The sequence below is a fragment of the Perna viridis genome, chromosome 12 (assembly GCF_037379345.1).
Source record: "Perna viridis isolate PV_CMFRI_1.1 ecotype Kerala chromosome 12, ASM3737934v1, whole genome shotgun sequence".
NCBI classification, from domain to species: Eukaryota; Metazoa; Mollusca; class Bivalvia; order Mytilida; family Mytilidae; genus Perna; species Perna viridis.
The window spans coordinates 19,055,438-19,080,512 of NC_142456.1; the positions used below are offsets into that span (position 1 = coordinate 19,055,438).

At 34.6% G+C, this 25,075-nt stretch overlaps 2 protein-coding genes across 5 annotated transcripts; one reads left to right on the forward strand and one right to left on the reverse strand.

Annotated features, from left to right (window-relative positions):
- Positions 1-2,513: 2,513 nt before the first annotated feature.
- Positions 2,514-17,889, forward strand: LOC148601570 (caspase-9-like). 4 transcript variants are annotated; one of them, XM_088556472.1, is made up of 10 exons: positions 2,546-2,626; positions 4,022-4,158; positions 4,555-4,700; positions 5,405-5,582; positions 10,685-10,839; positions 13,124-13,303; positions 13,683-13,896; positions 15,538-15,648; positions 16,293-16,402; positions 16,719-17,889. In XM_088556472.1, the coding sequence occupies exons 2-10, from the start codon at positions 4,098-4,100 to the stop codon at positions 16,800-16,802; spliced, it is 1,239 nt and encodes a 412-aa protein (XP_088412598.1). In that variant the 5' UTR covers positions 2,546-2,626; positions 4,022-4,097; the 3' UTR covers positions 16,803-17,889. The 4 variants fall into 4 exon arrangements, with proteins under 4 accessions (XP_088412600.1, XP_088412598.1, XP_088412601.1 ...); XM_088556473.1 differs by lacking the exon at positions 2,546-2,626 and adding an exon at positions 2,792-3,189; XM_088556474.1 differs by lacking the exon at positions 4,022-4,158 and having other exon boundaries at positions 2,514-2,626.
- Positions 17,890-18,012: 123 nt separating this feature from the next.
- On the reverse strand, positions 18,013-23,087 carry LOC148601571 (uncharacterized). The gene is made up of 3 exons (XM_088556476.1): positions 22,093-23,087; positions 21,357-21,422; positions 18,013-18,830 (listed from the first exon to the last, which is right to left on the reverse strand). The coding sequence occupies exons 1-3, from the start codon at positions 22,964-22,966 to the stop codon at positions 18,592-18,594; spliced, it is 1,179 nt and encodes a 392-aa protein (XP_088412602.1). The 5' UTR covers positions 22,967-23,087; the 3' UTR covers positions 18,013-18,591.
- Between the last annotated feature and the right edge of the window lie 1,988 nt (positions 23,088-25,075).

The following is a 25,075-nucleotide window of genomic DNA, read 5'->3' on the forward strand; positions in this document are numbered from 1 at the left end:
AATATTCAAAGATATATAAAACTTGAATTGCCCTCAACTGTTCAGTTCATGGCTTCTGTGGTTGCTTGTATCAAGCTGCGTCCAACGAAGTATTTTATTTTTGAGAAGATTTCCAACCTTTGCAGTACCTCTGAATCTGTCACTGTGTACGTCAATCATCAAAAGTAGTCAAAATAAATTCAATCGCATCCATAGGGGTCACGTGTTCCACAAGGATAAGAAGATGCAAAACTGGGAACATTCATCAGAAAATTCTATAGGACATTGTACTACATGAGTAATATGGTCCACAGTTTGACACCTAATAAATAAGTTATTTTTGTCCATTTTTTCCAGTATTATTCATTTCAACCTATATGTGTATACTTGTTAAAGCCTAATAAAAATCTACAACATATTTCATTGAAAGCTTTATTGTTGATCTCTGGTGGTACTTACCATTTTTGGATATTTATTGGTTTTGTAACTTTCTTTTCACTGATTTTATCTTAAGTTTTATGCCAGGAACGTGCTGGACAGTGAACGTATACAGTATACGGACATGTCCAAACACACAATAAATTCATTCCATAATACATTTAATTCATTTCTCCATTGCACACCTCAAAATACACCATATTTGCAAATGAAAACTAGTATTCACTTTAATATTATCAATTTAGATCGAAGATCGGAATTGATAAGCAGGCACTAGAGCCTGTTAACACCCGTATTTATCTCTTGCATCACCGCAGGAAAATAGTTCCATTTGCATACAAAGGTACAAATGTATTTGCACTATATCAATACTAATGCCATGTTATTTACCAAACGCAAATAAAACGTTTTCTTTGAATTAAACATGCTGATCATTCGTTGTTTGAACTAATAAGATCCAATCCAAAATATGTTACCTCTAACCTCTTGTCAGTAGACAAATAGTCATCAATCTTAGAAAGGAAATCTTGAGTTTTACCTAAATTAAGTGGAACTTCGGTTTAACTTTCAGGACCTTTCAATCTTTGAAGGTAAATATATGAATCCCAATTTTAAAAGGGGAGGGTTGTGATCACGTCAAAGTACTTTAATCCCGTAGCATTTTTTGTGGCTGTCCCAAGTCAGGAATTTCTGGTCTCTGCATGTCTTGTTTCGTTTTCACTTTCAGTTTACTTTTTTGCTGCTGGAGTATATAGAGGCAACTATTTCGCTGTACCTGTGTATAATATTTTGGAACCAGCTACATCCTGCCCAGTAGTATGAAGGTTTCTCCGTCGTTAAAATCCAAGGGTGGCCTTGAGATGATATGTTTCATTTCGATGGGGTTGGTGTCTCTTTTACATATCCACCGTATCCATTTTCCATGTATTCAGTATAGGGCTATTGCCTTGTGATATCGAAAAATCGAAATAAAATTGCATATTAGTTTTATGTAGGTTTTAGTGATTTAACTGACAGTTTCGACCTTAAGGCCGATAAATTGTATTACGACTTATACATGTAGAAACTGAACATGCGAAATAATAGTTTGCAACTCAATTATACATGGTCTTGTTCATTCATCTAGGTTATCCATGTAAACCGATCGACAACGAACATAAATAATACACAAGCTTGCGCATTGCTTCAATATAGGGTGATTTTTTATAAAATATATCGAATGAAACTCGTAATCAGTGTGGTGAATTTAAATCAAAGAGTTTAATGTAATAATGATATACATCAAAGAATTGATTACATACGTTTGAGCAGGGACATATAATATGAACGTATTATATGTCCCTGGTTTGAAGTCGGTTTCCGTTCTTGCTCTTTTATGCAAGAACTAAAACAGTCAGTGTAAATTGATTCAGTATATGAGTACTTTGATTAGATAAAATAGTAATTACGTAAAAGATTATTACTTTCTCATTAAAGAGGCAAGTACATTCCTAGGTTTAGCTGTGCGAGCACGGGTCGACAGAGTACGCGGGCGCTTTCCCGTGAAAAATCGAAACATCGTCCTTTTCCCGGCTAAGACCGAGTGATCGATGTTCCGATTGATCATTAGTTACGATATCATATGTTTGAACTTTCTAATAAAATCATGACTTTATCGAGAATACCGGGGATTGATTATCTCTTGTAGTTTTTAATGTGAAAGAGAATCAAACACCAGCTTTTCTCATGCAAAACTGGGAAATCTCAGGCAACCTTGTGCATGCCTTGACACTACACTATCTCCACTTGCACAAGTGTCTTTTTCTTTTCTCGATAGTCTTTTTTTTCAGCAACACTTGATTGTTTGCGTCCAATGGTATGCACCGTGTGTTAAATGTTTCACCCTGCTAAAACTTTTTCCACCGCTATTTAATTTTTAAGTTTTGATTTGAATAAAACAACGGGAAATAATACTTTTGATTTATGAAAAACCAAAAATATTCCTAAGAGTCATTATAATAAAAGAATATTTGTATCATTTTTGACATGGTAACAAAATTTGCGTGACCACAAATTGAGTTATACTATCGAACATGTTGCCATTAATTTGTAAAGTTTTGCTATTTATAGAACACCTATAGAAAAGGTTTTCCCCTATTTTTACCGTGATGTAGATCTACATTGTTTTCCGTGATCATACCAACTCTTACCTCAGCTATCAGGCAAACAAGTAAGGGTCTTGCATTTGTTATTATGCATGGGAATGGGAAACCCCATTTTAAATTTAGTTGTCATAAGTCATGCATTGTTAATATTTGTGCACAGCATTTTTGTTTACAATTTAAATACGCATCGTGGATATTTTTGTGCACATGTCATGTGTTAGTTTGTTCCTTGAATGATAATTTGTTTTATATCTACTATATGCACGATACTGTATTATATACCTTGTAGACCGTGTAGCACACCAGCCAAAGGCACAATATTGCAGCTGCAATGATCTCTGCATGGACCAACCTTGAATTCGATCCTGAGCACTGCTGCATATAGTGCTCAGGTCAGATTCGAACTTTGTACTTTATAAATACGTGTACAGGATTGACATTGTTCAGTGTACTTGTAATTTCTGTCTGTTCTGTATTTGACATGGGTTCTCTTCATGCATTTCGTCCATTATAATAGTAACATCGAACACGCTGTAGAGTACTCGACCTAGCTAGACCTTAATCCCTTTTGGGTTTCGGCGCTGGAGATATCCCCTAAATGTATTAGCTAGACCTTACAAGTATCCAGGTTAGTGTCAAATACAACGTATACTAACTTTAGTGAGTCAATTTAACTCCGACCTTTGAAAGTAAAAGTGCAGAATGAGGGAGCGACAGGGTAAAGAAACCGGGATGAAAATTTATTAATTTAATTTTGAGAAAAAGGTAGGATAAGTTGTGTTTTTTTTAATCGTGAACTAAATATGAACAATGAAAACCTTCTGGAGTTTGGCTTATCATGTCTGAATTGCAGAAAAAAATAAATATTTCATTCATGCAAACCTGCCACATAAAATCAATTGGTGGCTCCTTAAGAATCAGACAAATGGTAATATGGAAATAAACGTTTTATAATTTTGACTGGTTCAAATATGGTCAATATAAAGATGCAAATTAGTAACTCGCATTTCTTTACCATATACCTAATATATTTAGATAAGGTATGAATGTAAATGGTTGTCAGTGCATTGAAAGCATTTCCAAGCGCAGTAAAAAAAAGTGCGTAAACGTGATTTTCCACAAATTTTAGTTAGTTTTCTAGCCTTCCTTCGCTCGGTCTTTAACTCTATTTACGCCACCCTGACTTGAAATCCTGAAACCAACCCGGAATTTTATATAAGTTTAAAAAAACAAATAATTCCAAAAATTGATATTGTGGTTGTCTCGTTAGGTATGACATAACTAGCTTAAAAGACTGATTGTGTAACTGCATACATGTATAAAGTTTTTTTTTAAATTTATCACAAACAACAATAATATGAGATCGGACATAGATCAAGTTAATTTAAATATTTCCTTGAAGAAGCCTGTCTATAAATAGACATACCATCGCGCATATTGTCTCAATTAAAATTTTTTAGGTTTTTCCCTATTCATACCAAAGCAGTGTTCTCCCTAATCAGTTCTGAAGATAACTCACACTAATTAAGGCATTTCATGTTTAGAAGCTTTGCGACATATACGCACATTAGTATTGTGCTCTCAAAGAGTTCGAAAGGCAAGTAATTAAACTTATTTTAAGATCGATACCTTGTCGGTTTAATTGCGATGCATTGCTTTACATTTAGGCTTTTGAAAAGTCGTTAAAATCCATCTCAAAAGATTGAATTTGTCTTATGAGAAAAGAGACAAAACAAACTCACACACAACATAAGCAACAAAAGCGAACAGTTACAGATAAATTGAAGTGAATTACAATGTAGCAACTAGGAATATTCAAAAGGACTGATTCAATGGAAGCAAAAAGACCAGATTACCGGTTTATGTTGTATATAAATACAATGTTCCACATATTCCCGTAAAAACTCTAAACGCTGTTTATATCCCGTGGAGGTACAAAAAAATCCTGCATGCTCAGAAAAATAGCACTAAAGAATCTACATCTTATTTACAGTTTGTATTGATATGGACGATAGAGAACGTGGTATTTTGAGGAAAGCTAGGGTTGTCTTGGTGAAAAACTTGTCTGACATATCTGGACTATGTGATAGACTTCTCAGTTATGGAGTCCTGACGGAAAACATGGTATCAGAAGTAATGGTAAAGATTTCCTATATGTTTCAAAATACAAAAAAAAACATTTAAAGAAAACTGTGGAAGTAGTATTTTCTCTTTCACAAATCTTTACTCTAACAAACAATATATTTCATATTTTTGTTAAGAGAATTGAGATTTTTACAAAAAAAAAAAGAAAACATTGCACTTGTTGAAAATGGTGATTATTCATATTGAATTTACTTACTAGATTATTTAAAACTCCAAGAAGAGCTTGCTATTTCGTGTAAGTCCTGAGAGCATCGAATGCTGAACGGAGCCATAGTTCCTGTCTCTATACTACCGAATTCAGGTTTTGGATGGAAAGAGTAAATGAAAGATGATATTTTTGTGCTAACTGTGGGATAGTCGATAAGCATGCGTGATTCATGCTCAATACACACTTCCGCGACGAAAATTCTATTGTTCTACCCAAGCTCTACCTCGCGGAAGTGTATACTGAGCATGCTCGGCAACTTACCTCAAAAAGGTCTATTGCTGGTTGGGATTTTGGAGTAAAATTTGCTGGATACCGAAATTCCAAGCAAAAATAACATTTTCCCAATTTAGGGGGAGCACAATTTCCATTCTTTTATCTCCAGGGTATCTAATATAACGTTTACTACCAATTATATTGTCTCATGGAATGTGCCCCACCGCCCTTGTTTTGCTAATATATTTCCATGACCTTTTTCCATTTGTCTCAAAAGGATGAATATTCTTCAAATGGCCGAGTTAGAAAGCTATTAGATATTATACCACGCCGGGGCAAAGACGCCTATAGTTTTTTACATCAAGCTTTGATTGAAACAGGGCAGCAAGAAATGGCCGATCTTCTAAAACCGGAATTCGCTGGACGACCTAAAGACCTGGAATTAGAAGAAAGAGGTTAGCTTTTATATCAATCGTAACTACTCGGCCATTCCCGCTACACTAAAAAAATAAGTCTCGGATGCAGAAAGGAGAATTTCTTTACAAAAATTTGCTGGCATTGTAGTCATACGCGAATCAAAGTATAGTTCTATCCACCAGGTGGCGCTAGAAATTTTAGTTGGATATCACTAGAAATTAAGAACAACATCTCTTTCAAGAATTTTGGCGCGAAGTGGAGAGCTGAGGAAAAAAGTAATGGTAAAAAAATCAACCAGTTTAACTATAATAATTTTAGAATCAGTTTGGTCAAATTCCGGACAGATTCAGGTTACAGACCACCAATTCAACCAATGAGCATTTGGAACGTACGCAAAAATAGTCCTACGCAGAAATTACCCCTGTTGCTCATAGTGCTGTGAAAAAAGTTCTCATCTTATTTAAAAAATTTAAACAGTTTCTGAAAGGAAAAACATTTCTGTACATTTTATAGGTGCATTTTGCTTCTTGTGATGTGAAGCCTAATCTCCATAATGATTTTTAAATATACCCCTATCTTGTGAAAACACTGGGATTTCCCATGCTATTTATAGACCCTTCACTTCCGGTGACCAGTACTGCACTGCAAGTCTGCTAACCCCACATGCCATTCTGAGGATTGTGAGCTGACATATGTAGAATCATGCTGATATATAGTCCTCTGCAGGTTAAAGTTAAGGTAAAGTCCAGAGAAGCCATTGAACATTATGAAATTAGCATAGAAGCCTATGGAAAGTGGAATTAGTGGTTTTTAGCCTTCATCCTAGTAGTGTCTCCGAGGTTTTTTCTGTTGTGCAACTAGAAAGGTTATGGTGTTCCGATTGCTTTTACATATCCCTAACCGTAAGTGTTCCAGTTGTGCAACGGTCATAGTCACCGAAATGGTAATAAATATTATATTACATCAATGTTATCACTCAATAACAAGAAGTTTAAGGACTACATAGGGATCACATTGTCTGCCGGTTCGTCTGTAAGCCCACAGCATTTTCTGTGCTTCTATTATGCAGAATGATTAAAATAAAATTGACAAAGTTTTTGGTACACAGCTTCAACATGATTATAAATACATATTGTTCCTTACCAGGGGTGGACCAAGAAATTTTCTTGGGTTGGGGTGATACCAAACTCCAAAGTGTAAATAACAAATATACAAAATAACTGTATTAGCATTATAAGATACTCTTTCACATTTTACAAAGACGCTATTCACAAATATGTCACATGGTTTCTTTTTCCTTTGATGGCTGCGAGCAAACGCGTCTACATTCTTATCAAGATTAAGGCTATGATTGTAATGCTCATGCGTGCATAAAAGCTATCGCTGTTTGAACGTTCACACTCGCAACTTGTTATACTGACAGTGCGAACAATTTTCAACATTTCAAAAATATTAGGATAGTGGTGAGTCTAACTTCTGAATAGTTTCAGCTGCTGAAGTTGGCAATTTTTCTTCGATATTTGACAATGATATTAATACGTTCCGGAAGGGAGCGTTTAAGGTTGTATTATCAACTTGGTTCTATATACTTATGGCAAGAAAAAGCATTAATGTCCGGTTTGTACCTCCATTTTCAGGAGCTGAAAAACAGCATATTGGCAGCTTCATTTGCGTATACTTGTATATAAGCGATTGAGAGCCAAATCAGTCTCGGAAAGTATTCGCTAGTTTCGATAATTAAATACAAATCGAATCGTAGCTTTTCCAAGATAGGGTTGGCCATAATAATCTGCAGTATGGCACCCAGATGTTTACGAAAATTACATTATCAATATTATCCACAATTCTCGGGTCATAAAAATGGTGAATTGTAAACGAAACAAAACGAAACGAAAATAATTGATAAAAGAAATAATCGAAGCGAAACAATTCCATAAAATGAATCAAATCGTAACAAAAACATAATTACACGATACAAATCGAAACTAAATTGAATAAAAGAGTAATCAAGGGAACCAAGGTTATAGTGGTAATCAAAAGAATGTACAACAAAGAACATAAAGTAACTAAAATCATACATACAAAGTAACGAGCAAATGAGCAACTCGGACTCCACTAAAAAATTAGATGTTTACTTATTAGTTGTGAATTTTCTAGAAACACCCGCCGAGTTGCTCATAAAAAGTCAAATCCGGGGTAGACAAACGAGGAGAGGCAAACTATAAAATCTTTTAAGACGTTTCGCAAATTATAAGAACCATAATGTTTACCAGTGCCGGACAGTCGATCTAAAGACATTTGGGACCATGACAACCAATAATTCCTTATGAATGCCGGCCATTTTGGCTAATAGACGTATCAGGCCATGACTTTAGTATGCTTAAGGACATATATTATCACAAAATTTGCCATATTTGAATGTTATAAGTATGATATATCAAATCAGAGCTGACAAAAAATATTAAAGTTGTTTTTACTTAATATTTCTTAGGGAGCGTTAAAAGGTTCACCTTCATCATATTAGTAATTGGAAAGAATGAATAACCAAAATATGATCACGAGTGCCGATCGAAGAACGCCTAGATTTATCGAGTGTGCGGAACTTGTTAAACTCGATAAAAGGTTGGAGGTCTTGCGATACTAAGAAAGTTTTGAAAGGAATGTTGATACCCTTAGCGGGATTCATCAACCCTCCATTTTCTTTTTAAATTGACTTGGAAATGCACCAATCGGAACTACTCGGCCTTTAACAAAATCCATTTGTGGTCTGAGCGATGGCTCGTCACATTCAATTCCCGTAAAACAGAAAGCATGACAATCTCTAGAAAGACCAACAAACCTTATCACCCAAGTTAATAATGACATCATAGCCCAAATTAATCATCATAAACACTTAGGTCTTACAATATCTGATGATTGTGGGTGGAATAGTCATATTAATATGATTACAACCAAAGCATACAACCGTTTAAATATATTACGAAAATTTTAAGTAATTTTAGATAGACAGAGCCTTGAAAAACTTTACATAACTTTTATTAGACCGATTCTTGAATATGCCGATGTAATATGGGATACAAACACTGCTACTCTTAAACTCAAAGTTGAAAAGATTCAAATGAATGCAGCAAGAATAATTACAGAGGATACTAGATTAACATCAATTAACAATTTATATATAAAAACTGGATGGCAGAAATTAATATGTGTCGGCGGATGTTTCTAGAAAAGCAGAGGACGTTTACCCTACCGGTGTACCTGGTCCATGCTCCCAGTTTTTAGTGGAGTCCGAGTTGCTCATTTGCTTTTGTTACTTTGTACGATTTTAGTTACTTTATATTCTTTGTTGTGTATGTCTGTTTTCCATGTCTGGCCTTTGTTCCTGGATTGCATTCTTTTGATTACCGCTATAACCTTGGTTCCCTTGATTACTCTTTCATGTGTGGTCTTTGTCTCTGGATTGCATTCTTTTGATTACCGCTATAACCTTGGTTCCCTTGATTATTCTTTCATGTCTGGTTTTTGTCCCTGGATTGCATTCTTTTGATTACCGCGATAACCTAGGTTCCCTTGATTACTCTTTCATGTCTGGTCTTTGTCCCTGGATTGCATTCTTTTGATTACCGCTATAACCTTGGTTCCCTTGATTACTCTTTCGATGAGAAAATCACAAACTAGCATTAATATACACGATTTTGAACAATATGACACCGCCTTATCTTCAAACTCTGATTCCTAACAGAGTAAACCAAATCCATAACTACTCCACTCGTAATTCTGACTTAATCCAGTCAGTAAGGTTTATTGTAGAACATGCCAATATTCTAATTATTTTCTACCTTCCACTATTCGATTATGGAAAACATTACCAAGTGATATTAATACCTCGCCATCAGTAAAAATTTTAAAAACTCATCTCGAAAATGAGGTAGTCAAAAAACCAATATATTACTATTGCGGGTCGCGCCGAGGTCAATCCTACATGTCAGACTTCGTCTTCCGTGTAGCGAGCTAAATAAAGACCTATTCGACAAAGACATTATTCCATCCCCATTATGTCAATGCGGCGAAATAGAATCTTCGAATCATTTCTTACTCTTTTGTCCATTATATCAACCGCTTAGGAGACAAGATATCTCAGCACTTCAACTTCCTGATCAACAGACTTCAAATACTCTCCTACTTGGATCAGATGAGATGTCTGATTAGTATAATTTGAAATGTTGACCAAGGTTCAAAACTTTTTGATACAGAGCAAACGCTTCAAATTAACAACCTGAATTACATAGTTACTTCTTTGAAATAATTTTGAAAATTCCTTTTGACCTGAGTAAATACATAGAGCATTAAATATCAACCCCTTCGCTTTGCACCAAACTCACCAAATGCACGTTATGAGCATTAGAGCAATACTTCCTTGGGCTATGCAATACGATACAATTATTCGTGATTTCAGGAGACGGATTGATATAAGACTTTAAGTCTTGTTTCTGAACCCTTTGTTTAATTTGCTTTTGTTCGTTTCATTCTATTGTTTTGGTTTGATGTTAAATATGCAAATTACTTATTAAAATATGTTTAAACTACTCGGCCTTTCTGGTTATACGGAGAAAAACATTATTTTTATTGTAGCGGAAATGGCCGAGTAGGTCCGATTGGAAAGTGCGAACTAAATTTTACTCAACGATGTTTGATTTTTTAACGAAATTTTGTAATTAATGCTAAAATATATTGATTCCATATTGTCATCTAAACACACCTGCGAATCCAGAAAGATTCCCCTATTCTGAGCCCCCTCTTTTTGTTGAAAAATCATGTTAATTGTGTGTAAAATTTGGGGGGGGGGGTTGAGCATGTGATAGCCTGTAATCCCTTTTGATAAGCTTTTTGAATAATTTAATTTCAAATCAATATGATGCAAATTGTTTTGTGAAGGTCATATCCAGACCCCGGGGGACCAAACGGCGACCACAGAAAGAGAAACAAAATGATTACATGCAACTTGCTAAATATCGTGCCCATTTTAATGAAATTTTAATTTTATGTGAATATTTATAGGTCATTTATGAAATATGATTTTTAGTATCGGCATTTTGGAATTTGAATACTTATTATCTTGTACTATGATTTTTTTTTTCAGAAATACCTGGAGCATCAAACATAGTATTGGAAGTACCCCATCTTCATCACCAATCCCATTCCCCGCCATTTGACCCAGAAACTCACAAACCACTGGATATCAAACTTCAAAAATGTAATAAATTGGAAATCCTAGCGACACAAGGCGATGAATCGGTAAGACATGGTGAAAATAATAGTACATATACACTATTTATGATTTGCAATGTTGTCACGTGGCGTTTTTTTGTGTCAACCGTTTATAACTGTAACAGGTGTTTGGTCACATATCAATGGAAAATTATGAGTGGCGTTTCGTGTCACAATAAGGATATTTCTATAATGATGCTTTTCTCTTTCATGATAATTTTAACTTGTATTATGATACTAGGAGGGAGTATAAATATTGAATCATTTTACTAATTGGATGTATCATGATACTTGTTTAAGGTATCACAATACTTTTGGGGAATGGGGTTATTTTTTATAAGTAAAAGGGTGTTTCTCGCTAGGATCATGATACTTGTTAATAATGTAATGATACATGTAATTGTTGAAAGTATAATGATACTTATAAGACGTGTTAGAAGTATAATGATTTTTTAAAATATATTGATACTTATCTAGAGTATAATGATACTTCTAAGAAGATAATATATGTTGAATGTATAATTATACTTGTTGAATGTATAATGATTTTATTACAATAACCTTAAATGTTTTGAAAATTTGAAACACTAAAATTATCATGATAATTTGAATAAGTATCATGATATTTTCAATAAGTATCATATCACTTTCAATAAGTATCATATCACTTTCAATAAGTATCATTATACTTTCAAAAAATTATTATTACACTATTAACAGCTATAGTCGGCGTCACATAAATAACATACTGTTAAAATTTGAATAAAAATATTTTCTACGACTTTATTGACACCTACCGTCGTTTAAATTGTCTTAAATGACTTGCTCATTCGTTTAGCCAAACGGCTTCTCCCTAAACATTGAATCGTTAAATTCCGGTCAGATTTTAATTCTAGGTGGCAATATTTACATTGTAAAAAGTCGGCCATGTTTACAGTGATCGGGTTGCTAGGAGATGTTGTTTACGTTTAAATGGTTTGTCCAAAAACCGAAGAACCCAGAATGCAATTCGGCGTTATTTCGGATATCTCGGATTTATTTTACGCGAACAACGTATAATACCGAGAAGTTGATCAAGCAGACGATTGTCACCGGTGTTCGACGGGAACTTACGCACTTCGTTTGTAAACAAATCGTCCCGTAAAAACCAACATGGCGGATATTAGTATGGGATTTTCCCGTAAGGATTTGTTACGCATGATTTAAGCTAATAAGCGACTTGTTTTTGAGAAGCTGTTTGGCTAAACGAATGAGCAAGTCATTTAAGACAATTTAAACGACGGTTGGTGTCAATAAAGTCGTAGAAAATATTTTTATTCAAATTTTAACAGTATGTTATTTATGTGACGCCGAGTATAGGTATAATTATACATTCAACATATATCATTATACTTCTTAGAAGTATCATTATACTTTCAACAACTATCATTACACTATGAACAAGTATCATGATACTAGCGAGAAACACCCTTTTACTTATAAAGATAACCCCAAAAGTATCCAATTAGTATAATGATACTTCAAGTAAGTATACTCCTTACTAGTATCATGATGCAAGTTACAACTATCACGAGATCTAGAGAAAAGCATCATTATAGAAATATCCTTATTGTGACATGAATCGCCACTCATAGAAAATCGCATATGGACATCACTTAAGCCAACAACGAAATGTTGGCTTCGATCTTTTAGAATTGAAAACACTTGATATATAATAGTGTGCGTTAAATTCGTAATGAAACACATGCAGCATATGGCAAAAATATTTAATATGCTAGCTTGCCAGAAGTCGAGATGAACTTCGGTCTAGGCATGTAACTTTGACCTTCAGAGCACATAAAGGACTAATTTTGTATTTTTATTGTTATATGTTGCCATATTAAAGCCATCACTTCAAATGTTTTAATCGCTATGGCATCTTCATCTCGGAACGACCCCTTATTTACATGTACTTGTTACCATGGTGACATTTTTATATTACTTCCGCTCCGAAGTATAAGGGGGTTAAACCTTTTCCGTGCGTTCGTGTTTTCGTCTCTCTGTGTTTCTGTAACACATTTTCCGTCACAGTATTTTTCAGCAATTCGACAGCAAATTTCTGATAACCAAGGACTTTGTTTATGTTCCAATATCGTGATTGAAAGTGGGCCGGGGTATCATTTGTGAGCCATCGCTCACAAATTTCTTCTTTCATTCTCAAAAGATGGTCGAGGATCAATTCGACCCCAAAAACAACTAATTTTGTTCCATATTTTTTGTACCTAATTTTAATTTTTTGCTTGGTAAATGATTTTTTTCTCTTACTTTTCAGATTTACAAGCTCGAAACCAAACCTAAAGGAAAAGTCTTAATTATAAATATTACTAAATTTGAGGACCATGGTATTCCGTCACGTGACGAGCAGGCCCATAACATTTCAGCCACAAGCATAACCGCATTATTTAAAAAGTTAAATTTTAAAGTGGAAACAAAAAGCAACATAACGGCACAGGTAATAAACTTTAAAATGAAAATAAAAAGCAACCTCATTGCATCCAGGTGATTTTTTAAAAACAATAAAGTAAATAAAAAGCATCCACTGCACAGGTGGTAAATTTAAAATGGAAAAACAGAGCTACATTACAGCACTAGTAATTAGTTTCAAAGACGATACTAATCAAAGCAATATCACTGCGTAGGTAATTGAAGTGAAAACAAAGTCCAACATCCCTGCATGAACAAGTATTTAACTTTGAAATGGAAAAAAATGTTCTTAGAACTAGCATAAAAAATTAATATAGGCGAGTACTACATGTATTTTCACGTCTATTTGCCAACGAGAAAAATAGCGAAAAATATTTTACTGACAAAATCCTTTCATTATATTTTAGGATCTACTATACAGCGTATCAATGGAACAAAATAGCGAACAGACATATGACTGTTTTGTAATGATTATTTTAACCCATGGATCTGGTGATCTGATTTTTATGAGCGATGGACATCCTCTTCGTGTTCAGAATATTTTAGAAGAATTTAATGCAGAAAAATGTCCCAAATTGAAAGGGAAACCGAAGTTGTTTTTCATACATGCCTGCCCTTCCGGTAAGTTGAAGGTCAAAAGAATCTAGCACATAGCTACATGTGCACCATCCGTACAAGTTTTTTGTTGCTATGCTTATGTTTTGACTGGATTTTCCGGAGGTAAAATTAGTTATTACCAGTAGTTAAGGGCGACCGGGAGGCTACGAAATATTGTCTGTACAACTTGAAAAGTATTTGGCATATCCTTTGCAAGTCGTTTCATGTGACAAAGTAGAGGTGAAGTTTAATTTTTACAATTTTCTGAGTGGCGGCCTATTGTTTTGAAAGAGTAATCAAGGGAACCAGATTTCGGGCTGTAATTAAAAGAATATATTCCAAGTATAATGGTTGTTACATGACGTTGATATGTATATTGATAGCTGTAACAAGTTTTTGGTTATATGCTGCATTCCCACGTGAACTTCACGTTTCTATTTTTCAAAAACCAACAATAACCCTTTTCAAACTTGGTTGAATTGTTTTATGTCCCAAAATGAAGGTAAGTTCGTTTTTCACGCCCGGTGCAGGTTCGGGTGTCAAAAGAATAGGCCTGCAGCAGCGCTAAGCTTGTCGTAAAAGGCGACTAAATAGTGCTCAGGAATCTAGCCGTGGGCTAGGCGCTCTGTCCACAGAGCAACTGGGATGTGTGCCCCAGGTGGTGGAATGGGGTACCGCTGGCGTGTTACATGCTGGGGTTGTCAGGCTATAATACGGAAAACCTGACCGAAAACCATTGTGGTACACCGTGGTGGAAAAGATGCCACGTTCCTCGCACGTTAAAGAACCCTGCTGTGGTATTCTATAGGAGTAGGAACCTTTGCGCTCCGCCACAGGAGGCTAAATTGCCCGACCCTACACATCCCCCCTTTTTCTAGTGGCAATCGAGATTTGTCGACCCTATTACCCTTGTGTCCCATCCCTTGTTTCATTTTAACATCCATTTCATGTTCATCGTCTGAATACAGATGAAATATTGCTGCTCGGGCGTTAAACCCCAACAATCAATCAATCGTTTTTCACAGATATTGCTCTTGTCCATTTCATGTGGTGACCATTTTATTACAAAATTGTGACTTTCACTGTTGTCATGTTTGAGATGCAGCTAACAATAAATTTATTCGCATTTCTGATTTCAAGACAGGGAAAATCGGGTTTGCAGTCAGTTTGACAGTCTTGTTTTTTTATATAGATTGAAAAACAATTGTTATTGTGTAAAGCCATTTATACATGTGCAGTATGCGTAATACTTTGGACACTTGTATCTAATTAAGTCTTAATGGGTGTCAGTTTGCATGAGACTGATCTCTTAAACCAATATTTTTACTACGTATGGCTTAGAAACTTACTTCAAACTAGTGCAAAACAACTAAGATTCTACGCTACTTTTTGTCAAATCGGCATACATGTACCCCAAGTCCTGAATATTTATAGTCGGTCTAATAGGTTTGTTGCTGCTGCACAGTCTATTTTATTGATTTTCAGACAGGTATAAGTGCAGATTTATCACAAGGTTTTTACCTCCCCCCCTAAAAAAACAAAACAAAACAAAACAAACAAACAAACAAAAACAAAAAGGAACTTAATTAGTTCAATGTAAAGAAGTAAAAAAAAACGTAAATGTTCTTCATTTTTTATAAATCGAATTATGTGTATGAATTGTAGATCATGGAAGGCATACAGACGTGAATATTATAAGTTTGTTTCCAGAACCAACACACCCAGATCATCATTTAACGAAAGCGGATATGTTCTTAGCTAGGGCTGTGCGATACGGTATGTTGGTATTAGTTCATAACTATTTATCCTTAAATGTCAATCATTTTAAAACATTGGGGAAAAAGTCTACTTTTCGTAATATTGTCTTCAAGTGTGGAAGAGTGACAGCCTGTCTATTACAACATGTTATGCATATGCGAAAATATATATGTTCAGATATAGTGGTTTTAACTTCATATTTTGAACTGTTAGAAGTGCATTCTTAGTGAACAATTATACATACTTAAGTACCAGTTCTTTTAAAATTCTGACAGTGCCAATATTAAAGTGATTCATGTTGAAGAAAAAAACACACCGAACAAATGATGCTTTTTCAAACAGTTGTCCATTTTATATTCAAATTTTTACTTTTGAGAAAATCATACATCCCACTAAAATCAACCAAATCAAACAAAATCAAGAACAATAACTCTTGCAAAGTGTCAGGTTCCAAATGAATGTGATCAGTAACACTTTCTGAACAAGAAATAAAAGTGAGCTCAGTGGGTTTTTGACACCATTAAACTACCTCCTGTCTGGTTTAAATAAAAACTGCTACTTAATATAACATAGCTTATAATCTAATAATTAATTTTGGTTGAGTGCTTTTTTATCGCATTTTTTTACATATTTTTGTTATATATTTCATCTCTTTTTTTCAGATCCAATTATTTCTAATCAGGAATCGAAAGGATTTCGATTCATTCAAGTTTTTGTGCATATTATGAAGAATCGAGCACACCTAGATGACCTTTTAAATATCGTGACAAATGTAAGATCTGATATAGCAGCAAAACAAACACTATTACTAAGTTTTATATTAACATTTATTTATAAATTTTAAAGGCTTTAAAAATGTTCATGTTTGCACAGTCAATAAAAATTTAAGGCAGTATGAAACGAGGTTTTTTTTTTACTTTTATAGCAAGTTAGTCGCATATCATTTAAAAGTTACTGATGAAATTTTCTCTACTTTAAAGCGATTTTAAGCTTCATTTTGCTTTTGTTCAATCATAACGTACTGGCCTTTACATTTAAATATTTAAAAACTCAAATATATATTTATACGGTACGCTTTTTATTTACAGATGAATTCGTTGGCAGAGGACGACGAACAGCTGGTTGAGACAACACAAACATTAACTAAAAAGTTGTATTTCTTCCCTGAGTGATTTGATTAGTTTTTAGTTGTTTTAATGATGTAAAGATTTGGTTCTATCAACTTTTAGTCTCTGTAAGAATCAGGCAGTGGGTAAAATTTGGTATGAAAAAAACATCCTTTTGAAAGATGAAACATGGTATTAAAGAATACGTTATTTTAAAAGTTTGATTTGACTATTTGCACCATCAGACACAAGGAAAAAAGACAAGATTTTCCATATCATGTTGTAAATTGAGTTATAATTTCATTGAAATGCACTTAAAATGAATATTTCAAAAGCAGATAATTGTCAAAAACCTTATTTTGGTAACTTTCTATTGAAAAATTTATGAGCAAATCCAATGATCTAAAGATCAAATAATGGTCTTGTCCAAGAGAGAAAGCATCCTTGAGTGAAATTGTTTTGTCAGATGAGTGGGGATTTGACATGCTTGTTTCTGATTTTCCCATTTGGCCTGATTCTTACAAAAACTGACACTTCAGTGTTGACTGATACACGTGTACTGAGTATGAAATGTCTTAATGATTGTGGATTTTTTTACCGGTTGTGCTGATTGAGCAGCTTTGATTATATTTTAAAATATTTTATGTATTCTACACAGTAGAAAAAGTAGAGAAACATAACCAAAAAAATTTTTTTTGTTCGGTAGAAGTTTAGATATAGAAATGTAGCATTGTACACATAATTGGTGTTTGTTTACATTGTACACTGTACGTAGTGTACTCCAATGGTTGATGGATGTTCACATTGTACATTGAACATAGTGTACTCCAATGGTTGTAAGATGTTCACATTGTACATTGTAAATAATGTACTCCAATTGTTGATTGATATTCACATTGAATGTACATTGTACATAATGTACTCCAGTGGTTGATGGATGTTCACATTGTACATTGTACATAGTATGCTCCAATTGTTGATGGATGTTTACATTGTACATAGTGTACGTACTTCCATTGTTGATAAATGCTTACATTGTACATAGTACGTAGTGTAAGTACTCCAATGGTTAATGTTTAGAATGTAGTTTGTATTAAATAGCTTATCAGTGTTATTTTCGATGATTCTTTAAATAAAATTATATTTAAAAATATATTTCTACAATGACATACCGATTTATAAAGAAAATAAATTTCAAACTTTAACATTAACTTCAAACTTGTTCATAACGAGCGCCCATGTAGCATTTCCCTCAAAACCCTCTTGAAAATGTCTCTTTTTGCCTCATTACTTGCGTAATATTTTCGTCATGTCAAGTCAAACGTACATAATTGGGAAATTCAAGCAAAGAGATTTGTGGTATGAAGTCCGATATAAATGGAACCTAACACTGCTGATCCAAACTCTATTTACGAGTTTGCTTTTCATAATAGATCTTCTTGAAATTATATGGGACCACTGAACGCTTATCAGGGCAAGTACTGTTTCAACATTCAAAGCAATAGCATTCAGAAAGACAAAATATGCTTAAGTGCAGAAGTTTCATTTTCGTTCAACAAGTACCATCATAAAGATTATTTTTTTTCATCACTTTCATTGTATCATTGTCGGGCATGCGTATTCCAACATGTCATATTCTTGCAATTAGATGTGTCGAATTTGGCCGAAAAAAATATTTATTGTTTATGCATCGAAAAAGACTGAAAAGCCGCTTCTTCAAAATTACTTTTTACTACATGAATTTAGTAACACATCGACGAAAGTTTAATTTTATGTTCTTTTGGACAAAAATGTTATCCCTCCCACGTGCTCAAATTGAAAGTAGATTGGCACTAGAAAGGCGGATACTACTGTATCAGTCAAATGCAGGATCCCTGGGTTTAACTGGTACCCTGACATTCGCTGGTCTTTTAATATCAACACCAAACATCCGGCGCAATATCGCCCCTCGTCTTTTATTTCGGATCTCTCTAATCCGAAGAAACATGCGCATGACCAGAACGAAGGCGATAATTGTAAATATCATACTCAGCAGGGTGAAGAGGTAGATAATGATATCAAGTACGGCGATACACGAATGTCCACTTTCAATACCTACAATACAAGAAATATGCTTATTGTTTTATTTTAATAGGAGTTTAGCCTATGCCTATGACGGACGGAGCTCATTCTTTGTTTACGGTGCACCGCCATGAAGTCTCATTCGGTGAGAAAAATATGTGAGACTTTCATTTGGGAAAGCTTAATACATTTCTACACAGTCAATAATATTAAATAAATAAATATAAAATCGTATCCATCGACGTATTAAAAGACAAAACAGTGCCTCTGCACTGAAGTCTTGCGCAAGCGTCAACTTCCGTGTCGACACTTTTTAGCCACTTATAGTTCTGGTCTTACATTCTACATATATGGGATGTCGCTGACGCTATGTTCATATAAGTATGCATGTAACACTGTGTGTTAATAATAATGTTATGACAAGAGTTAACTATGACGAACTAAAACTGATGTTTTCCTTCCATTTTTGTCAAGTGTGATGGACGTGTTTTTCAACAAACGGTCGTCATTCCAATGGAACAACTTGTGCTCCTCTACTTGCTGACCTATTCCTTCACTGTTTTGAGGCTGACTTTATAGCTGATCTGATCCGAAAGAAAGAACATCGTTTAGCTAGATCCTTTAATCTCAGTTTCCGCTATATAGATGACGTATTATCTTTAAACAATCCTAATTTCGGGGATTTGATACATCGCATCTACGCTAAAGAACTTGAGATAAAGGATACTACAGACATTGTGAACTCGGCCTCATATCTTGACCTACACTTACAGATCGATGGTAAAGAAACACTATTGACCAAACTTTACGACAAACGTGATGACTTTTCATTCAGAATCGTCAACTTTTCTTTCATCTGTGGCAACATCCCTTCGGCACCTGCGTATGGAGTGTTCATATCACAACTCATACGTTATGCCAGAGCTTGCTGAAATTACGCAGACTTTTTTGTATCGCGCTAGAATTCTAACAAATAGCTTAATTCTGGAACAGGGTTATGTTGCTACAAGATTGAAGTCATCACTATAGAAGTTTTATGGTCGTCATCATTGATCCATCTGCGCCATGAAAACTGATTTGTTCAACGTGTCACGTGTCATAGTTTTCGTTTCCTCTTTCGTCTACCCCGGACTTGAATTTTTATGAGCAACTCGGCGGGTGTTTCTAGAAAAGCAGAGGACGCTTACCCTACCGGTGCACCTGGTTCATGTTCCTAGTGTTGAATGGAATCCGATATGCTCATTTACTTTTGTTACTTCTTTGTATGTATTATTTTAGTTGCTATTTGTTCTTTGTTGTGTTTGTCTGTTTTCCATGTCTGGCCTTTGTCCCTGGATTACATTCTTTTGATTTCCACTAGAATCTTGGTTCTCTTGATTACACTTTCACAGAATAAGAATGGAAATTGGGCATATGTCAAGACAACAATACGAAATCAGCCAAAAGCAACCTAAGAATTTTCGAGGTACAATGAGGACAGCTTCACATGTCAGACTGCAACTGACATGTAAAAAACATTTTACACTGCAGTTCTGCGGGTTAGTTGCCCTTCTGGACTCCAGTTATTAACATAAATATAAACTGTAATTGAAAATCAAGTCAAGATATTCCTTACATGGAGCAAGAGTAAAATATAGTTTTTTCATCAGTTTTCGGGAATAAACATCGTTAAACTGGAATTTAAGAGTTCCCGCACACAGACATCTATTTTTATGAATTTGTTTCATCCCATTTAAACTTTAGAGAACGTGGTGAAGTTCTCCCATTTACGTTAAAGGTTACGATAAATATTGTTAAAATATCTAAATATTTATAAGGGACGACCATTAAATTCTTAAAGGGGCATGGCAAGTAAGATTATTTATTTTCATCATAATCTTGACAAGATTATTTATTTTCCATACTCATAAAAAGAGTATAACTTTTGTCTACGAAAATTTAAATCTGCATATCCGGGTTACCAAAATATGTTGTTTGTATTCTATATCAAAGCATGTGTTACTTTTTATGTTTATTATTGAAGACATCATTAAATGAAGTTCATGGCATAGTGTCTACTATATCCGACAGGTGGCGTTCACGGACCTGAACGATGTCCGAATTTTAGCGGAAAATGTTGCGATAGACATTTTACTAGACAGATTTGCATATCTATATGTATCTAAATGAAATCTACCATTGCAAAACTTCACATTACCCCAGTAAGGTCATTTATGTACAGAGGATTCCATATAATCGCATGCCTGATTATTACACATTTCTGTTAATTGCATAGTATTTTCAAGAACCAAATCATTACACATCTCTCCCATGTTAAAAATTCCTCTTAATTGCATAGGTCTAAACAGACATTCCTATTTATTGCATTTTTTTTTCAGGAAATGCTAAAAACATTTACACTTTCTGGCCTTAACGGTGTATTTTTAACGAGTACTCAATTAAAAGGTGTAGTTAATTAAACTCTTTGATATGATGTTTTTATAGTAAGAAAAAAATAATATTTTTAAAGCAACGCTGCAAATTTTATGGGCGTTTCCTTGATATTGACGTTACTTTTACCTAATGTTCCTGCGCATGGATCAGTTGATGTACATACACCGCTATAGTAGGCCGCAGCTCTATAATCTGAACAAAAAAAATAAAGTAAACAACAATTAGCGGGTTGTTGACATCTGCTTGTTTTATGCACCCAAAAAACGGGTAACAGTATAAACTCAGCTATTATTAAAGTCATTAGACATTGTTACAATTAGCAAAAATTAGCACTAAAACATGACCAAAATGCAATTGTTCTGCAGTATTTGAAACATTCTACTGCTTAAACGAACATGACACTTAAGTTTCAATGTATATATGAAAACATTTTGTTATCCCAAACAAGATTGATATAACTTTAAAGAAGCCATATCAATTACCCTTTCAGACCCATGTAATTGCCCAAGTGCTTCAGACCCATGTAATTGCCCAAGTGCTTCAGACCCATGTAATTGCCCAAGCACTTCGCGCAATAAACAATAAACACATGGAAAATTTATGTTATTTTTCAAAAGTCAAAATTTGTATTATTGCCAATTCTTAAAAATAAAAAAAGATAGTGAGAGTTTGAAAGATATGGTCCGAGGCTTTTCTTTGCTCTTCTTAATTTATCCATAAGCAAAGGCTTCCAACAAAACGAGAGTCTTGTTTGACAGCAATATACCGTATTAATTTAAGCAGTTTAGAGTTCAAGAAAAAAACATTTCATGGACATATTTCAAACATTCAAAATGAATATGGACAGTTTATGTGTACTTACTGACGTATGCTGCTGGCGATGTACACACAATGTCACCATCCAGGGTTATGTTGTTATCTTGTGCATAGGTAATGAACCACAGTTCGCTACAAGAACACGCCCAAGACATCCCGTCAAGACGCACATACTCAAGCGAAGTAGCCCCAGAAAATAAGCCTGACGGTATGCTATTAAACTCGTTGTAACTAAGGGAAAGATTGGTCAGTTTAGTATTTTTACTAAACGTGTCCTGTCGTACCGATGTCATGTGTAGATTGTCCAGAACCAGGGTGGCTACATTTGCTTGTGTGAAGAGACCGCCGAATTCCAGTGTATCGTCAACTAGGTTTACATTTCGTAAAATAAATTCTCCTTTGGGTTCGGGGCTGGTGGCAGAGGTCAGCTTTTTTACGTCTAAGCCAAAAAACGTATCCGGTACCATATTATCAATTGATCCCCCATCGAAAATAAACGAGTTAAGTTCTCCAAAGTGAGAGAATACCTCTGCAGGAAGTGATAAAATATTACAGTGTTGAATGGTAAGTTCTTCAACCCACCCGAAGTCGGTGAAAGCATCTTTAACCATTACTACGGAACCTCCAGAAACACAGAGTATCCGGAGTGAGGCCGGGTATCGTTTGTCAAAATTAGCTGTATTCATCGCACTAAATCCGGAGAACACCGGACCATTTGGCGCCAAATTGGTTAGCTCCCCTGAAAAATCCTTGATGAAAATTCGCTGTGGCTGTACCGAAAATTGTGAAAATGCCAGTGGCAGTGCCCATCCTCGGCTGTCGCATGTGTACAGTATTGTTGTCGTATCATAGGTGCAGCCTGTTGGGTTACCGCTCACGTCACATAAAAATGTCAGTATCAGCAGCCATTGAAGTTCCATGTTTACTCTATTGTGTCATTGTTTTGGTTTCCGTATTTCTGTTATGCCAGTGGTTCCGCCATCTTTTGTTTTAAGGTTAGATGTTCAAATGTAGGACACAATCGTAGATTACGTATATTCAATAATCTTAAATAATCTTCTCAAGTTAACCGTAGATTAAGTTTCTAACTATGTATAATGAGCTTATTTCATATCTCAACGATTCATGCCTGTATTAATACGCTAGCTCTATACAACAGAACATTCCAGCCATAATTACTTTTAAAGTTCTCTTTCAAGTGGCAAACACTTAGAATGCAACTTTTTCCTTTTTTTGTGGAAAAAGGTGGCGTGAAAGGTTTTTCATAGGTTTAGTCATACACGTGCGTTTTAAACAGCATTCTGGTCCTGTCATATTCCTAAAATTTGGTCCTAGCACTGATAATATCAAATAGTTGCTTTCAAACAAAATCTTTTCAGTGGCGGATCTAGAAAGGTTCCTACTGGTCAAAAGAGGGGGCTAAGGTGAACTCAAATTTCTTCCCCTTTAAATTCATCAAGCAAACTTTTAGAGCAAGAGCAACACGATATCCACCATTAAAGATACTCGTCTCCCTAGAATCCGCATATATGTCTTAGCATTATTAGTTCAAAAATCTTCGTCACTTTTTGTTTATTTCAAACAAGTCGTTTATTGTTTGGTAGCGTCGTACTGTCGTGTGAGGCGTTGATCTCACCCACACAGCTGCTGAGAGAATAAATTGGGAAGTGATAGAAAGCATAAAGAATGGGATTATGTATAGCGAAAAATATAAAAGCAGAATGAAGATTTTCAACCCTCCCCCCAAAAAAAAATGGTGGTGTTTATGAACTCTGAACCGGAAATGGATAAATTAAACAGTGATAGACATGAATTGATTTATCTCCCTTTGTAATTAATAAAATTAATAACTAATAATTGATAATTAATAAAATTAATATATTAATTAAAAAAAATTCACAGATTATACATTTCATTTTCTTTGAAATTTTCACAATTTTGGCACAATGTTAATTTTTATCGCATGATTTTATTGCTGTCATATCAAGCTCAAGATTAAATCCAGGCGTTTTTTTTCAATTATACAGTTGACTGATGTAGTATGTTTTATGGTGATTTTTATCCTGTAAATTTGATTTTGTCATTTTTTGATCATTTTCCACAATATCCAAATTATTTACTATGTTAACGTCATGATACTTTGTTTAATTTAATTATTTGGCCCTAGTCTTAATCGTTTTTGACAGGAACTCATTTGTGCCTCGTGTCGGGGAGCTGCATTACTGTTGCTAGATTATTACCGGATTATACTCCCTTGCAATATGACGGGTGTCGCTTGCGATGCAGGAAACGCTTACCCGATGTCACTTCCGTTTTTTTATGGAAGAACATATTGCTAATGTTTTATTTTTTTTGTGTGGCGTATGTGTAATATACGTTTGCTATGTGTATATGTAGATCGTTTTCCTTTCCTGTGTTCATGTTTAAGCCATGCATGTTTTTGATTTTAATGTTATTGAATTATCCCATTGCTGACGATTCGGTTATTTTTTTTGCCGATCTATTGTGTAAGGTAATATTTAATCTGGCTTCCTGGTCAATATTATAAGCGACCCTAGGATCGCTAAAATATAGAGAGAAGTTGGCTCATTTTCACCAAAATTGGCAAATTTTGCAACTAGGTGGGATCCGGGGTTGGAATTTGTATTGGTTGTTCCATTTATGTAAAAGATTGCATTCATGCATTGCGTCCGTATTATTGCTTAAAGAAAAATATCATATGACCTTCCATGTAACTTGGAATCGGTTTATTACCAGGTGCCGATCTTTCAGGGATTACAAATTTGTCTTTATTTATAAGGTGGCTAGGATTAAAGTTTCATATCCCGGCCTTTTCATTCGAATTTCTATCCCTGACTTTAAGTTTGTTTCTAGATCTTGAGAAAAAAACTGTCAGTGGATTTTACACTACGAATTGTAAATATTACTTATTTTATTCCAAATCCGAGCTACTTATCTTAAAACTTTTCCTAAAACCTCATTCGATATAAGATGTTAATTTTGGTTCGGGCCTAAAAAGTTCAAAGAAA